Source organism: Phyllostomus hastatus, unplaced genomic scaffold (assembly GCF_019186645.2).
Source record: "Phyllostomus hastatus isolate PE091 unplaced genomic scaffold, TTU_PhHast_1.1 phas_contig_209, whole genome shotgun sequence".
NCBI classification, from domain to species: Eukaryota; Metazoa; Chordata; class Mammalia; order Chiroptera; family Phyllostomidae; genus Phyllostomus; species Phyllostomus hastatus.
The window spans coordinates 16,013,544-16,032,756 of NW_025333735.1; the positions used below are offsets into that span (position 1 = coordinate 16,013,544).

The 19,213-nt window shown below is 35.3% G+C and overlaps 1 protein-coding gene across 2 annotated transcripts in view; it reads right to left on the reverse strand.

Moving 5' to 3' along the window:
* The window catches only part of LRRC7 (leucine rich repeat containing 7), a 495,696-nt gene that overhangs the window by 26,986 nt on the left and 449,497 nt on the right, over positions 1-19,213 (reverse strand). For both annotated transcript variants that reach the window (XM_045835283.1, XM_045835282.1), the window contains exon 25: positions 6,149-6,241. In XM_045835283.1, coding sequence (XP_045691239.1) covers positions 6,149-6,241 — 93 coding nt within the window. The remainder of the gene's footprint in view (positions 1-6,148; positions 6,242-19,213) is intronic.

Below are 19,213 nucleotides of genomic sequence, written 5' to 3' on the forward strand. Positions count from 1 at the left end.
AGCAACAAACTTTAGAAGTCTGTCAGTCCTTTCCCACACCATTTTCTGTCTGCTTGTTTTGCTTATTTTGTTCTTTGATCAAAGGCTAAGATGATGCACCAAATAGAACATAAATAATATATAACTTTAGCAACTATTGCAGCTGGCTATGCACTTGGGCTTTAATGTTATTGAAAAATATTTTAATAATCATTACAAATTATCACAAAGCGATAGCAGTCTCAATTTGACTGATTTTTAAAGTATATTGCTGAATTAAAATGTCTCAGTCAATGTTACTTAAAATGATACTTTTGAATCACTTTTGAATCATTTTTTAATTTGAATAACCCAGTAAGAGTACCCTAAAGGACCAAGCCTGTATTATTAAATTGTACTGTATTCTTTCATGAACTGAAATCCATGTCTTCTTTATATTATAATGTCTAGGCACCAATATTATCCAATTGGCTAAAGCACATTGCTATAATGTTTTACAAATATTTGTATAAGTTATCATACCTGTAGGAATCTTACTAAGAGGATATTGTGAAGACTATATTCCAATCAATGTTTTTCAATAGACTTGGGGTGTTTTTTCCTCAACATACAAGACAAAGACAGAATGGGCAAAAATATTTTGTTATTTTAAAAAATCTCACTTTTACTGTCCTCAAAAAACCAAGTGGCATTCTGAAGTTTAAATTGCAATGTGATTAAGATGCAGCCGGAATAATCAATTGTGTTGTAAAAAATGTATGCTTAGTATTTATTTCAAAAAATCAGTTTTATATATAAAAAATCTCTGTTTTAATCCCTTCCTAAATCTAGTCCAAATAGTGTATAAACAGTATTACATTTATCCCTCAATTCTGAATGCTGTTTTCACATAATTCATAGACTCTCCAAATTACTTTGTATTGCATCATCACTAGAAGTAGAATTAAGGATAGCTCAGACATATAAATTATATTACAAAATGAATTTAGAAATATATAAAATAAATCATATCTAGTAGTGGTCAAGAGGAAGGAAATGTGTTTTGTGTAATTTAATATTTATGTAGTAAATATAAATTATAGGCTATGTAGTGTTCTAGATAAATGTTTGCTATTCTTGATTTTTATATTCATGGAGAATACATGACAGGAAATAGACATATGGCATGTCCCTTTTTCATAAGTCAAGAGCATACCTTTTGCAACCAACCTTTTCTTTATGATTCACGCAATGTCATAAGGCTGAGCAAACCTGGAACATTATTCTCATGTGTTTTTGAATTTGCCCTACCAAGCATGCCTCTGGGCATTGTTACCTGTGGTAGAGGTATCAAGTAAAGGCTTTGATTCTGCACATCTAACCCTTTTTCTCTTTTTAATTTTAAGTTTAAAAATATTTTTATTTGATGTCATATGCATCTTCACAGAGAAAAAAGTCCCATTTTTTTTTCTAGGGGTGGAAGGTAGAGTATAAAGAACAGGCTTAAGTCCTTTGCAAGCCATTTTGGCATCTGGAGTAAATATTTTAGAAGTTATGTAGAAGAAAATATAGTAATTTACTCTTAAATTCCAAAAAATTTATTTAGAGTTTATTGGAGATTATATTTTATGTTTGCCATGCCTCCAATATTCTTCCTTGGCTTGGAATTTTACCTGTACCATAGTTTGTAATAAACTATGGAGAAGAAGTGATTTTTTGATCCCAATGGCCAAGTATGTATACTTCCTGCTGTCAAGTATTTTGAGAATATCCATGATGTAGCTTTCATTGTGATCCTATGACTAGATAATTGTTCATGGGACTACTCAGTGCTATACATTTAGAGCACATAGAGAAAGGGGCTATGAGTTTTCCTTAATAGATTCAAACTCTAGGAGCTTAGTCCTATCTCTGCAAATGAGACAAGGAGGGGTATATCAGTCCCAGAATGAAGACCTATATGAATGCATCACTAAAAATTCATTAATTTGTGGGGTCTTGGGCTGCTTTATGAAGTCACTATACTACTCATCCATTAATCCAGGTTCTTCTTTCTAACAATATCTAATTCACCAATACAATGTGAAAATTGTATTGATAAATTACTGGTACTTTGCAATTATGAAATATTACTTTATGAACATTTAAATATAGACAAAGGTTATTGTGATTTATTCCATTGGCAGAATCACCACTGTAATGATACCTTAGTTCAAAAGTTTTCTAATTGCTTAGTAATCCACTGTGTACAGTATGCCTCTAATTATCTAGGTTCAATAGAGAATACATGCTGACTTCCAAGGACTTGTTGAAGGAAATATCTAGACCAGGACTAATTAGAGGGCTCTGTAATACTTTCAATATTAGAATATCATATTTGTCTCAACTCTACAGGGTATAAATTTATCATGTGGCTCTTCTGCTAAGTGGCATTTGCAGATAGAGGCATGTATCATAGAGCTTATTAAGAGAAAAGGATCTGGAGTCAGATCAATTTGGGTTCAAATCTTGTCTGCCACAGATCAGCTAAATGACCTTGTGCAACTTAATTAACCCCACTGAGCCTCAGAAGAATTGGGAATAATAATACTCAAGTAACACTAGTTGCTATGAGGATCAGATAACTTCATGTATATGAAGAACCTAATAAGCCATGCATTGTAGAGACTTAATAAAAGGCTATTGTTTTCATTAGTTTGATTATTATCATCATATTTGTTGGATCAAAATCTTTCACCTTTCTTTAGCACCTTTCCATTTTGATAGCAATATTTCTCTGTCATAATAAACTCAACCGTGGCTTCCACCCACTTCAGCGAGAGGGCAGAGGCAAGCATCAGACAGGGCCAGTTTTACCCAGTTTTCTACAGCTTTCTCTTTTCACATATGTAAAAACAGTTTTCACCTGGCGGTGAACCCAACGTAATGAACTCCATGATGACTGAATTGGGTTGCTCAACTACTAACCATTGTTCTTGCAATGATATAAGCCACAGGAAAATTGTGCTTCATCTGTTTAACTTGAGGAGACAACAGTTAATTAGGACTACTTTGGGGCCTTCAAGAAGAGTTAAGTTTGCAAGATCAGATGCTGGTGTAAACACTCAAAGTCTGGCACCAACCAGTGCCCATATTGGCTTCTTAATCCTGAGCTCTCCCTGAAGTCTCAGGTAACTTCTGGGCTGTCCCCAAGAATTTTCTGCAAGAGCCTTATTCATATTTCCAGAATATGAATTGGAACTTCTGTCAGACTGAACAACACAGTCTTTGCCACAGTCCTACACTCCCAGCCTTTTGAAATGAGAACTTCATCCTCTCCTTATTTGGCCGTATGTCAGGTAGTCAGTTTGGATGTTATCTCATGATGATCCTTGGCATTTGGCTAAAACAGTGATTCCCATCAATCTTAATGCAAAGGATGGAATAAATCTATTGGCTATGTTAGTACAGAAAGTCCTCATTGCCTCTAAGACATTCAGATATCATGGATACTTAGAATTTTGAGTAGCATTATAAAACATCCAAACATTCATGAACAGTACGTAAAATAATATAGTGTGCTTCTGAGGATATTTCCAATCCATCACTTGTTTATTGGAAGGGAGAATGTATCATATTAAATTTAAGCTATTGCATGGCTAGGGCTTCTTACAAAGTATCCATCTCCCACTCAGTATCTGCTGAATTTAAACATCTGTTTAATTTGCCTTTCTCACCCTCAGCTGTAAATGAGCCAACTCATGAAAAAGCAATGTTTCTCAACACTGGAAAGAGGTATTTTTAAAGCTCATTCTTTTACTGTCTGATATTTTGGGATTGATATAGGCACTGGGTTCCGCTCTAAATTTTATGCATCCATGACAAGAATGGGGCACTGGGGTTAGAGAAATGTAATTGAATTCTAAGAGATTAATCCCTCTCCTTGGAAGTGGATGAAATTCTGATGTTTGGCATGACACCAAAAGTGGTCAATAGATTAAGAGCAGTTTTGAGAATCTTCTGTGGATTTGGAACTTTTAATTACTTCAATCAATTTTGCAATAATAGAGGTTCAGTTTTCACATTTGAAGTGTTTTAGAGAGTAATCGGGCAAAGAAAAGTGCTTTTGAGGGCAAATCTTTCAATGGGCACAATATTGTATGATTCAAGCTCTGTATCTGTTTCATTTAGCCAAAAGAGCAAATTATAAAATCATAGAAATAGTTCAGTCAGTCTAACTAGAGTCATCAAAATGTTACAAATGAGAAATTAAAGTAATAGTTATAAAGTGTTCATATTCATTATAGTGGAAGAATTACAGGCAATTATTTGAAAGCCTCACATCTACTGTCTCCTTCAGTTGGAAATAACAGTAGAAAAGCAATAGCAGTATTTAGATACTTGACAATTTAGCAATTTGTTCATCCTTAATTTAAAACTTTTACCCCATGACTTCCAACAATATAAAAAAAATGTATATGCTAGTGAGAAAGGAGAGAAAAACATGTCTTTTGGATTTCAACTATCTTAACAATGATAAGGTCACTAACTTTTCATTGAAAGGACTTACAGAGGAGATGTGAAACCAGAGACAAAGAGCGGTCAAGATGAATAAGATATAATGATTTCAGTTTTTTAAAAATACCATCATATGTTTCTAATAAATTTGAACTTTCCTACTTCTATCTTAAGATAATTACTTGTTCAAATTCAGTAAATACTTAGTCTTACCAAACATGAATATTTTAAATCTACCAAGTGGATGGTTATCCTCAACAACACTTCAGAATAAAAATGCTTGTGCACAGACTTCTCTGCCTTGTGTACATTCCTTATTTATAAATAGTTGCTCCAATTGGTTGACCAAGGGGGCTTCCATCTATGGCCACTGAGGATTTCTTTTTAGTCCCTTCCACCTTAATGTGTATAGTGTGAATAATCCCTACTTTTAGTCCAACTTCTTCCTCCCTTCTTTTTTAAAAAAATTTTATTGTATTTTTCCCATTATCATTTAGTACCCCTATCCTCACCTCCCCACCACAATCACCCCACTGTTGTCGATTCCCATCAGTTCTTTTTCCTTTTTTGCTCGATCCTCCCTTCCTTTTCTCCAGAAAGGAAAGGAAGAAGGGCATGGAACAGGAACTGTAGGAAACAAAATTGGGAAGAGGTGGAGGAAAATATGGGATAAAGTATCTGTTCCAGGTTATAAAAATGTCCAGAATAGGGGCACTAAAGTTTTTCTAGGAGCAGGTCTTAAGATCAGAAGTTGGTGTGTGGGTTATTGTTTTAATGGTGAATAGGAAGCATATGTACCAGGTTGTGATATATAAGGAGATAGAGAGCCTGTGGAGGTTGTTTTCATATCTAATGTCTGTCTTTCTTCATCATCCTAAAGTTTCTGATGTCACTTAATGCAATTACATTTGATTAGATCCAAAGCAGATAGTTTCAATTATCAAATTGTAATTACTAATTGGTTCAAAACTGAGCGTATTAAACAGTGATGGTAGCAGGGAAGGTTATGTGGCTCAGGGTAAATTAAAAAAAAAGTCAGATGGTCCGCAATAGGACCGGGCAGTCCAGATGTGAGCACAGGCAGCATGTTGAATGTTCAGGCTGAGGTTGAGGTCAGAGTTGGATGTGGTGGCAAAACTTCACCCACGGTTTGACAGATGGGTATGCATGAGGGAAGGACCTGATTCCTCTGCCATGGCTAACTCTGATTTTCTCATGCAATATTTATTTTCTGTGGTTTACAGTTCCACAATTCTATTGGTGAAATACTTTACAAACATGATGAATTGAAGTGATGTCAGTCAGCAGGCCCTGACATTGAATCATAATTGAATCATTCTGTTCCTGAGAGGAAATATTTTCCTCCAAAAGTGGTCTACAAGTAAAGGTTTGAAAACAACTTATCAGAAATTACATGAATAGCTTTACAAATGCATATGATTGTGAACAAAACAAAAGGTCAAAAACAATTTTCTTTTCAAAGAGAATGCTTGAATTTATTTTTATATTCTTAGGATTTGTTAAGCATTTCAGTGAATTCTTTTTCCCAGTGCTGAGAAAGTTTCTAATTGGCTTCACAGATAGGTGGCTTATTAAAGCACAGTAAAAGCACTTAAAATTTTTTCAACATTTTTTTCTGCAGTAAAAGACTGTTTTCCTAATTAAAATGGTCAATAAGATATTCACTTCTTACCTTGTCAGAAGGTTTAAATGGGTTTCCTTGTCCACTAATTCCACCACTGATACTAAATCCAAGGCCAGGATTTTTTTCTATTCTCACACAAAACTATGTAAAAAAGACATAAAAAGGTAATCAAATACACATCAAAACTAAACATCTTCAAGTACTGCATCCCAGAAAACAATGAACATTTCACTTAATTCTCAGGGTTAGTCTATGCTGACTTGGTACACAAAACACAGTATAAACTCTGACAAAATATTAAGTGTTTCTGTTGGCATTAGTTATGATTGAATCTAGCTTGAATTTTCCTGGTGAGCAGATATTAGTATTTATTCATTACTGTGTGCAGAACTAAATTTTGATAAGCAGTTTTTAAAAGTTAAAAACCTTATATTAAAAAGATTGTGAATTATTTGAATTCTCTACTTTAAATGTACATATATTCTGACTAATTTGAAAGAACTGTATAAATAAGTAAAAGAAAATGTGAAAATGTAGAGTGAGGAAAAATATGGCTATTTAAGTAAGTTGCTACTGCATTTTAGGTGAGTAGTATAACTCATCTCCTTGGTAGATAATTCTATTGTTTAGATATAGTGGGGTTTCAGTTTGAGAAAGGGGAGAACTTTTGACCATAAGTTGAGTGAGGGTGAAACAAAGGACAAATGAAATACTCAGTAAAAGTGTTTTGGATTTAGCAGCAGCTTCTGGAGAGGTGGTTAGAGGTCTTGGAAGAAAGAGAACACTGAAAAAGAAAGAGATCAAGAATATGGACAAATTATTTGTAACAGGGAACAGTAAAAAATTATTTAGTACTGGAGGGCTAATAATCTAATATTGTGTGCTATATTACCTCTCCAAGCCCAAATCAACAATGAAAGTGTGGTAAACACAGGGTCCTTGCACTTTGTACTGTGGGAAAGTGATGGCCTTGGGAGTGCATCCACCTTGAGGTAAGGCCATAGTAAAGATGATTCTACTATGATAGACAAGAGTGGACACAGAAAATGTAGGTCAAGAATTTCATGGGAGGGACATCAGTGTCAGGAATGACCTAGGGAAACTATAACAAACTTAGGAATTCTTGATGATCATGTGTGTGGTGACAATGCCAGCTTTCTATGTATAATGAGATGGGGGTGACCCCAGATGACTGAAAGACTTAAAACACAGAGGTAGTATACCCTTTGGTTATGTGAATAAAGAAAACACTTTTATAACTTTTAAATATGGAGCAAGTACTGAGACTTGGTGAACCAAGTGTAACTAGAGATTAGTAGGAAAAAGACTAATATAGACTTAAGAAAAAATATCTAAAGAAATATATTAGCATATATTTGTATTCATATAAATATATACTGAAAAAGATCATAAAGATGATTGGAAATATTGGCTTTTTTTAAGTAGCTTCATGTTTTCCCCAGCAATCTTGCTTAGCCTATTAATTTGCTTATCGGCAAATCCATGTGCCCAAAATGCTCTCTATGTTTTTATTTTCGTGATCATAGTATCTCTCCTGACAGGTAAGTATCTATATTTTTATTTTAAAGGTACCTTTACTCCCTACTTCATAGATAATTCAGGGAAAATTTGAGTTCCATCCCTGATTTAATCAGCATCTATTGTGAGTCTTTGGGCACTGGGTAAATTAGGTTTGGCCATTTAATGGAACTATTCTTAATTCACTGTCATATTTCATAATAGTGAACAGAATATTTAAATATTTCACAGTTCACTTATAACACAAAGGCAAAAACTATGCACTAATGTAATTTTTATGATAGAGTCAGTAATGAATAGTTCTAAATTATGGGAAACTACAGTTGCCATAAGTACTCTCCCATACTTTTATTGAAAAGATATGTTTAATTACAACTTTTCCTTTACATAAGTTAGATTTGTTAAAGCTGGTTATCACAGGGTAATAGAAAGTACAGCTTATAATAGTTTTGTATTTATAAAGTTCACAATCTGTGGATATGAATTTATAATAACTTGATGTAGCTCCGAGGAATATTTTAGCTTTATTCAATACACCAGTTTATTTTGTAGTCCTTTTTATGTTTTTGTTTTTACTGGTTAATTGGAAAATGGGAAGAAAAACTTACATGACTTAAACATTTTACCTTTGTGTTTCCCCATATATCTGTGCATTTCTAATTAAATACTTAAGACATAGGTTATTTCTTTCTAATGTAAAATTTTATATTGCATAATATAATATATAGAAGGTATATGTGCTCTGGCTTTTCCCAGGCCACTATAAAACCTGAAAGATAACACATGCAACAGATTTTATTTACAAAGTAAATTGTTGAGGATACTTTCTAGTCCTCTTGCAAGGTACTGACTATGTCTATTTTATATTATTGTCAATCTGGAAGGCACTATAAATCTAAGGGAAATAAATTTCATATGTGCCAAGTACATTAAGAACTGCCTCTGCCCTTCTTCCCCCCATATATATACACACACAAATGTATATACATACATATATATATATATATACACATATTTAATCAGTTACTAAATTATGTGATTAAACATAAATGCCTAAATCTTCACAAAGATCTATCAGATTACTAAAGATTATAGGAGAGGAATTCTATAATTTCTTTTAATAAGAGTATCTAAATGCTAGCTAAGTTTATCTGATATTATCCCCTTCTCAAGTTCATTCTGGAACTTCAAGTACCTCCTTCTTCCTGTTACTTTCAGAGTGCTTGAAAAGGGGATAGACTGGGGATATATGTGATAAAAAGAAAGATTTGCTATATAGTTATATGTAGTTAGTATAATTAATTTCTTCATCATTAATGTATTTTCACATATTTATTCCTTAAAAGACAATAAATCCATTAAGCCATGAGTATTCATCACTAGAGTCATATTCACAAGAGTTTCAAATATGTCTTTGAGCAGTGAGCTTTTAAACCATCAAGTGATTATTTGTTCATCTCTACAAATATGTGCCTGCTACAGGTGCAGGAAGCACTGGTCTAAAGTCTGGTCTGAGACATTCAGCAATTGGAGAAGGGTAAATGAACACTAGTTAACAACTAGACTCAGGAATAGCAACCGTGGTCCCAGTTCCTCCCTCACATATAAAGCCAACTTCTTTCAGCTGTAAGTTTCTTGGCAAAAGTGTAGCTGCCAAAAGTTTCCAGGAGATCCTCTGAGGTTATATGGTGAGAATCCAGAAACTGCTATCATCATATCTTCTCCACTTAAAAAGAGTTTTAATAATAAAAAAAGAAGAAGACTGCTGATTTCTCTAGGGGTTGCAAATAATGTCAAGTTTCTTGTCAAACTCCTCATGACTATTTTCTCTTCTTTTTTTATTGTTGTTCAAGTACAGTTGCTCCATTTTCACCCAACCACAACCCTGCCCCTCATCCTTGAGCCTATGCCCTTTGGCTTTGTCCATGGGTCCTTTATACATGTTCCTTGATGGCTCTTCCCCTATTATCCCTCACCCTCCTCTTCTCTGGTTACTATGAGTTTGTTCTTTATTTCAGTGCCTCTGGTTATATTTTGTTTGCCTGTTTGTTTTGTTGATTAGGTTTTACTTACAGGTGAGATCATATGGAATTTCCCTTTCACCACCTGGTTTATTTCACTTAGCATACTATTTTCCAGTCCCATTTATGTTGTTGTGAAGGGTTGAAGTTCCTTCTTTCTTTCTGCTGCATGGTATTCCATTGTGTAAATATATCACAGTGTTTTGATCCACTCATTTACTGATAGGCGCTTAGGTTGCTTACTCTCACTATTATCTCACCATCTAACCTCGCACAAGTGCTCTGTGTTCTGGATTCAGCTTGCATTCCTTCTCCCCTCTAATAAGAGTTTCACCACTATTTTCAATGCAAAGCAAATAGAGATTTCTTATATGTCCTTAGTGCCCTCTGCTAGAGGTCAACTGAATTTTAAATCTATGTTTGGTACTTAAAATTTTTTTTTATTGATTAATTTGAGAGAGAGAGAGTAATGGAAGAGAGAGAAGAAGAGGGGGGAGAGAGAGAGGGAGAGAAGAATTTGTTGTTCCACTTATTTATGCATTCATGGGTTGATCTTTCTATGTGCCCTGACAGGGGATGCAACACACAACCTGGCATATAGAGATGATACTCTAACCAACTGAGCTACCTGGCCAAGTACTATTCGTGGAGCACACTCAATAATATATTTAACATACTACATGTAGTTATCACTGCAAAGTACAAAAAAAGGTCCTGGTAGCAATGTGTCACTGTCAAAGCCAATATTGAATCACCTAGTTTCAGAGAACTAGGTGAACTAACCTATGTTTTCTTCTCCTTCCTTATTTTCTGTTATAAGAGTTCTTGTCATGCTAAGCTTCTTCATTGTATGTCATTTATATATTAGCAATGTTTTATTGTTACCTTCTCCATCCACTTCTTCAACTTTTTCTTCAACTATAACACTGGTCCCAGGAGTGTCTCCCTACTCTCCAGAAAAGGCATAGCTCTCCACTTGCAGAATGGACGTCAGAGTCCATTCCCAAAATTTTGCATTTATTTTCACATTTTAAGGAAAAGTCTAAATTGACAATTCCTGACAATTCCATCAGAACCGAATGCTCTGCCAGTCTCTCCCAGCACAGGCTTCCTCCTGTAGCACTCCACGCCTCCTCTGCCTTCTCTTCCCCAACTCGGCTCTTTGGCTGCCTCCATGATCCAACTCCTTCTTGTGGCCTCTCAGTATATGTTTCAATATTAGAAATAATAAGGATGACACTGTGGTTTTATAAATGTGATAACCATAAATTCTTATCTGAAGCTATGGTATACTACAGCATGGCTGATAGGTTGTGTTGTGACTGTTGTATACCATAGAGCACATCGGAGAAAGTATTCATCTCACACATAAGGAGTTCCACTTGCCTGGTAAGACCCAAAGGGGCCATGAAATATAAGAGGAGAGAATACCTCACAGTCAAGAAACAGTCTGTAATAAGAGGAGCAGTGTTCTAGCAAAAGGTTATATCTAGAAAGCTAATAGCTTATTTAATGAGAATCAGTATTTCAACTTGCTATTAAGATATTGAAAACAATTTTCAAAATATCTGGCTGAAGATATAAGTGACATCCTGGCAGTCAGTGGTGCATTTGCGTCTTTCAGAGTCTACTGTCATCATTTGACCTCACTTAATAACTGGTCTGTGCTAATTTTGCTCTAACAAAATACTGGGTTTATCTTAGACAAGTCCATGACAAAATGGGTTGTTATGTAGCAGTGAGGCCCTGTGAGATCATCATCTATAATCTCTTTGTCAGGTAGTGATCTAACTGGGTCTTGCTCTGCTCTAAAACCCAGGAGCAAGAACAAAGGAAATAGTAGCACTCCATGTATGTGTGTGCATATAAGCCCTGTGTGAGCATGCATGTGCATGTGTTGGGAGGTGTAATTCACCTGCGCATTGCATAGCCACACAAAATCCATATCAGAATTCTCTGCATTCCCAAAATTTCTAATGAGCTTGTATAATAGGCTCAAAAATGTAATAATTATAAAATATATAAATGTTAATGATCAAGAATAATATTTTGAACCTTCTGTTTTCTTAGCTCTTTCTGTTGTGAATTAAAGATTCAAGTCCTACTCAAAATCCTAATTAAATCTTCTGAAAAGACATACTAATATAAAAATTAATAAATAAAATTCTCTGATGTAACATTTTCTAGATTTTTCAGAAAAATTAGCCAACTCTGTATGTATCTAGGAAATATGAACTCAAATGCTTTTTTAGTCTGTAAATAAATTCTAAAGATTATTCACTTCATTTCCTGTTTTTTTTACACTTCAGGAAACAACAAGAGCATATACATATTTAGTGGGTGGAATCCTGAAAGAGGCCTTCTGATTCCAACTGCAGTGTTACAGAAATCAACTGCACAGAATTATAACGTCAATTTGTATAATTTGTGGTATTGAATTACACATTATTTGTGTCAAACTATGAATTATAATTTCAGAGTTGCATTATTATTTTGGTGACTGAGCAATACAATTTTATGGGGAAATATTTATAAATAGCAATACTTTACATGGAGCAGGATAAGGTATGGGTTGTTCCTAAAATCAGTGAGTAAATAACATATATTAAAGTCATTTCAATATTCATTTTCTAATCATCTTTATTAAATTATTGCCTGTTAGTTAAAAACATCACAATTTAAATAAAACAAATCTTTTAAAGTTTTCATACATCAAACACTCAGAATAATGTAGTTTTCTTCACTTGGCCCCAGTAGATGAAAGCCTTACTTGGAGCCCTTGTGAACCCTTCAGGCAGCTGACCAGAGCATCTGATCTAAAGAAACGTCTGAAATTATGTCTCTTAGTCAACTGCTGCATCTACTTCACATATTACTTTTCATTTCTTTAAATTTTTTTAACTTAACTTATTGGGGTGATATTGGTTAATAAAATTATATAAGTTTCAGATGTATACTTCTATAATACATCATCTGTATATCGTATTGTGCATTTACCACCAAAAGTCAAGTCTCCTTCCATCACCATTTATCCTTCCTTTACCTCTTATACCTCTTCCTGGCCCCCTCTCCCTCACATTGTTAAGTATTAAAGTTACTTCTGGAGTAGACTAAAGTAGTAGACTAATTCCCTTCCAGGAAGGTTTTGGAGCTTTATTTTTTCCCCCCTTGAATAGGATAGATGCTGATCATTTTGTATAGTGCACAGAGGCTGATCTAATGTAATTTTAATGTAAGCTTATACATTCTCCTTCAGGCACAAACTTTAGTTTGAATGCATAGTCACAGAACTGGCAGGAGACAGCTACGGAGCTCTGGCCATCCTGATGTTAGGCCAGTTAGTGGGTATGAACTCCTGTCTAGGGCAGACATGGACTTGTGGGTGCATTTTCCCATCATTCTACTCTTCCAACATGGGCTTACTCTTGACCTCTGAGTTTGGCTGCATAGTGTGATGTCATAGAGTCGTAGACTCATGAAACTGGGTTCTAATTCCAGCTTGACTTCTAGATTGTTGTGACAATAGGCAAGACTGTTAAATTCTCTGAATCTTGGCTTTTTAGTCAATAAAACAGAAACTGTTATGCCTATCAGCATTATTGATTAGATGAAGTCAGTTAATACGTAAAAGTGTTTTGAGCCATTTGAAGCATCATGCTGATGTTTTACTTTCCTATTTCTGCACTAGTACCCACATATATAAATGTACTTTGCCTTGGATTTTACATTTGTAAAAGAGAAAAAACAAGTTAATGTTAGATTCTTTTAAGAATATTAAAAAGTTATGGAAAAATTATGTGTACTTTAAATAGCAATGATGATAATATATTCAGCTGGTAAATTGTTAAGCTATAGAATATCTTAAATACTGGTTCTCACTTTGGCTACACAATAAAATCACCTGAAGAGTTTAAAATATTCCCATTACCAAAGTCACATCCAGACAAATGAAATTAATTTCTTTAGGGATGAAGTCAAGGCATCATTGTGTTTTAAATCTCTTGAACAGATCGCAATATACAGCTGAGTTTGAGAAAAGTTGATATAAAATATTATTATAATATGAAAGGGAGAATAAGGTAAATAAAATTTTTAAGTTTCTTCATTTGGACTGAGAATCAAAGGCAGAGATGACAGCATGGATATGATAGCTAAAAGGTTTTTTTTAGCTTTTAAATTTATTTTATTTTTAATACATACTTTTATTATATTTTTTCCATTAACATTTAGTCCCTTTATTCCCCCTCCCCCTAGAAATCACCCTGTTGTCCTTTTCCATGAGTCCTTTTTCTTTTTTGCTCAATCCACCACCCCCTAACCTCCCCCTCTTCCACTAGCTGTCATCTATTCTCCATCTATGAATTTGTCTGTTTTGCTTGTTAGTTCAGTTTGTCCATTAGAGTCCACACAGTGAAATCATATGGTGTTTGTCTTTCTCTGACTGGCTTATTTCAGATGGCTAAGAGTTTTTCATGTAGAATGGGGATTAAACCTTCACTTTTTGGCTTTCTTTAGTTTATTACCTAATACAACTCTGATTTTTATCTTCTCTAATGTTCACTGAAGATCAAAATGGTTTATGCATTAAAATACCTCTTATAAATAAAATCCTATGATGACTAAATTCAATGACATACACATAGTTTTGTGTAATAATTTGTTAAAAAGGACATCCAATATTAGAAATCAGATTTCTAGTCTATAAAAATTAATACCTTGAATCTGGGTACTACTTTATAGTTTAAAAAATCACTTTTACATATTTTACTTATATGTAAAATGTTTTAAAATTTAAGTATAGTTGTTATGTAATATTATAGTAATGTTAGGTGTACAATGTGATTCAACATTTATACACCTCAGAAATTATCACTACACTGTGTTTTAATCATCTGTTATCATGCAAACTCATAACAATATCATTAACCATATTCTCTTCACCTTTTTCATCTATTCTCTGTTCCTCCTGCAATAATCTGTTTGATCTCTGTTTCTGTGATGTTCTGTTTTTGTTTTGTTTTATTTGTTCATTTGCTTTGTTTTTTAGGTTCTACATAAAAGTGAAACCATATGGTATGTGTCTTTCTATGACTTATTTCATTTAGCATAAAACCCTGTAGTCTATATATGTTATTTCATAACAGACTTGATACTAAATGTCTATGAAAAAGAAGCATGTAAAGATAAATGCATTAAATTAGAATTCTTGGTTACTTTGTCATTTTATTGTGATGGGTAGTTCCTCTCACCTCTCACCTCTTCATGCATTTCACCACATCCCCTCCCATCTGGCAACCATCAAAATGCTCTCTGTATCCATGATTTTGTCTCTGTTCTTCTTGTTTGCTTAGTTTGTTTTTTAGATTCAGTCATTGATAGATCTGTATTTTTTGCCATTTTATTGTTCATAGTTTGGATCTTCTTTTTCTTAAATAAGTTCCTTTAACATTTAATATAATAATGCTTTGGTGATGATTAATTCTTTTAGTTTTTTCTTGTCTGGGAGGCTCTTTACCTCCCCTTCAATTCTAAGTGATAGCTTTGCTAGGTAAAGCAATCTTGGCTGTAGGTCCCTGCTTTTTGTGACTTTGCATATATCTTGCCAATCCCTTCTAGATATCAAAGTTTCTTCTGAGAAATCTGCTGGAATTTTTATGGGAGCTCCTCTGTAGGTAACTAACTGCTTTTCTCTTGCTGCTTTTAAGATTCTCTCTTTATCTTTAACCTTTGGCATTTTACTTATGATGTGTCTTGGAGTGGGTCTCTTTGCATCCTTCTTGTTGGGGTCTCGCTGTGCTTCCTGGGCTTGAATGTCTATTTCCTTCACCAAATTAGGGAAGTTTTCTTTCATTCTTTTTTCAAATAGATTTCCAATTTCTTGTTCCTTCTCTTCTCCTTCTGGCATCCATATTATGCAGATGTTGGAATGCTTGAAGTTCTCCCAGAGGATGCTTACTCTCTCCTCATTTTTTGGATTCTTTTTTCTTCTTATGGTTCTGATTGGTTCTTTTTTGCTTCCTTACGTTTGAAGTCATTGATTTGATTCTTGGCTTCATCCACTCTACTGTTGATTCTTTGTAAATTGTTCTTTATTTCAATTAGTGTATCCTTAGTTTCTGCTGGGATATTTCTTATGTTGTTGAAGTCCTCACTAATTTCCTTGAGCATCCTTATACCCAGCGTTTTGATCTCTGCATCTGAGAGATTGCTTAGTTCCATTTCATTTAGCTCTTTTTCTGGAGTTTTGTTTTGTTGTTTCATTTGGGCTGTGTTTCTTTGTTTACTTATTTTGGCAGCCTCCATGTGTTTGTTTCTATGTAGTAGGTAGAACTGCTGTGACTCTGTGTCTTGGTAGCATGTCCTAATGTAGTAGGTGTCCTGTAGGGTCCAGTGGCACAGCTCTACTATCACCCTAACTGGGTACTTGAGGTGGACCCTTTGTTTGGGCTGAGTACACCCTCCTCTTGCAGATGAGCCTTGGTTGCTGTTGGCAGATCAATGGGAGGGATTCTACCCAGATGCAAGGACTGGCTGTGACCACTCAGTGCCAATCTCTGGCCTCTGTGGAGGATCACTGTGCAGGGGGAAAATGGTGGTGGTGCTCTGATGTGGTCTGTAGGTGTCTACTGGGTGTGCTGGCTCTGGGGTTTCCTGGTTGGTGCAGATCAAGGTCAGCCCCCACTGGTGTTTTCCTGGGGCCACCCTGCCTGAGTTACAAAGCAATATGAGATGGTTGCTACTTGTGCTGGGCTTGGAGATTCCCAGGTGAAGCCAAGCTATGAATCTGGGCTGGTTGTTGCTAGTGCTGGGCATGGAGTTCACAGAGGTGTGCTATTGTTTGTTTGAGAGGATTTAGGAAGTTATGAAGCATGAGCTGGGACCAGCCATTCTTGTGGAAAAGCATCTTGGGTTGGGGGGAGTCTTTGGGGATCTCCAAGCCAGATCAAACAGTGTTAGCGAGTGTTAGCCAGGTTGTTGGAGACTTGATATGACATCAGCTTGCTGGCCTTGTGAGGAGAGGATTTAGAAAAGGGACAATGGCCTCTGCTTGCCTCAATGCTAGACACTTCAGTTTCTTCCTGTATTCCACTGGTGCCCTTCAAGCTGCTGCCCTGATACTGGAGCTCAGAGGAAGTGAGTCTGAGTAGGTGAGTCTGTGTGTGGGTTCTTTAAGAAGAACTGCTTGTGGCTGTTGCAGTTTCTTCCACTGACTCAATCCGTGCTGTTTTTCTGCAGCCAGAAGTTGTGGGCTTATCTTCTTTTCACTGCAAACCTGGGCTGGGGGTCCTGGTGTGGGCCTGGGACTCCTCACTCCCGAGATATCCTTCCCAAGTTTTTTTCACACATGTGGGTGAGGTACCCATATCTGCACCCCTCCTACTAGTCTGGGTGGATGTAATTTCTTTAATTCTGCAGTTGTCAGGTTTCCATATAACTCGATTTCTAATGTTCCTGAGTGATGATTATTTTATATTTTAGTTGTAATTTTGATGTGGTTGTTCAAAGAGGTGAGCCATGTCTGCCTATGCTGCCCTCTTAACCCAAAGTTCTCATGACATATTTTTTAAGAGCTAAACAAATTTAAGTCCTCTGGCTAGGTAAAAAAATGCATTCATTTTAATTCATTCAATATCATCAGTGGTAGCAATTAAAAAAAATAAATTACATTCATTGGGATGACAGTGGTTAATACAATTATAGAGGTTTCAAATGTATATAGTTTACTGCTAAGTGGAATGTATTTTAATTTGATTAGATATACATTAGTTTTCTAGGTCACATTAAGGAATACAGAACTATGCTTTTGTTAATAAAACTTTCCATTTGTTCAGTAATTTTTGCCTTTCAAAGCATTGGAAGTGCTCATGTGAGTTCAAGTCACCACTCTGTCTTGCATACAGCAGTTCTATAATTATGCATTGTAACTGAAGTAGGTTTAATCAATATCATTTAACAGAATAGAACACCGAGGCCATAGCAGGTAAGTATCTGAGATTATGTGCTAGTTTAATAGTAAGATTGGTACACAGAACTTGGCTTTTGAGTCAGATAAACCTAGCTTAAAATTACAGCTTGACCAATTATATCTTTCCAAGTTACTTATTTTCTCTGTACCTGGATTATTCATTTGTAGAAAGGAAATAAGATTCTTGTGATGACTCAATGAAATAGTATGTATAAGCAAGACCAGTTATATAACTAGTTATATAACTAGTAAGCCCGGTGCAAAATGAAAATGTGAGGTTCCTAGCTCAACAGTTTTTAATAATTAAAAGCCGATGCTCTTGGCTGGTGTGGCTCAGTGGGTTGGGTGTTGTTTACAAACCAAAATGTTGCCAGTTTGATTTCTGGTTAGGCTTCATGCCTGGTTTGTGGGCCCAGACCCTGGTGGGGGGAGTGTGAGAGGCAACCAATCAATGTTTCTCTCTGGCATTGATGTTTCACTCCCTCTCTTTCTCCCTACCTTCCTCTCTCTTTAAAAATAAAATAAATAAGATCTTTAAAAGAAGAAAAATTGGTGGCAGCAGAGCATTAGACTAAGTGTGGTGCTCTTCTGTGCACAGGACTTTTTCATAGTTCAGTCTCTTTCTTCACATAACTATTGAATGTTTAAGTTTTTACTTCTCAGTAAAAGGCATCTGATATTTTTATTTTATTTTTCATTTTTCATTTATGCCATTATACTTGTTCCCACTTTTTTCCCCTCACTTCTGCTCAACTGACCATTTCCCCACCTCAAGCCAAACACATATTGTTGTCCATGTCCATGGGTTGTGCACAAATGTTCTCTGGTTAATCCCGTCACCATCTTTTATCCTGTGCCTGCCTCCCTCACCCTCCCCTTTCTGGTAGCTGTCAGTCTGTTTTATGTATCTAAACTTCTGTTACTCTTTTATTCATTAGTTTGTTGTGTTCATTAGATTCCTCTTACGGGTGAGATTATATGGTATTTGTCTTTCACTGACTGGCTTGTTTCACTTAGCACAATGCTCTCCAGTCCCATCCATGCTGTTACGAAGGCTAGGAGTTCCTTCTTTTTTCCTGCTGCATAGGATTCCATTGTGTAAATGTACCACAGTTTTTTATCCACTCATTTATTGGTGGGCACTTAAGCTGTTTCCAGCACTTGGTTATTATAAATAGTGCCACTATGAACATTGGGGTACATTGGCTCTTTTGAATTGGTGTTTCAGGATTCTTAGGGTATATCCCAGTAGCAAAATCATGGAGTAAAAAGGCAGTTCCATTTTTAGTTTTTTTAAGGAAATTTCATGCTGTTTTCTGCATTGGCTGTACCAGTCTGCATTCCTACCAACAGTGCATTAAGGTTCCCTGTTTTCTGCATCCTTGCCAGCACTTGTTGTTTGTTGATTTATTAATTATGGACATTCATACAGGTGTGAGGTGATATCTCACTGTGGTTTTAATTTGCATTTCTTTGATGATTAGTGATATTGAACATTTTTTCATACATCTATGGGCACTCTGTATGTTCTCCTTGGAGAGGTGTCTATTCAGGTTTTTTGCCCATTTCTTAATTGGGTTGTTTGTC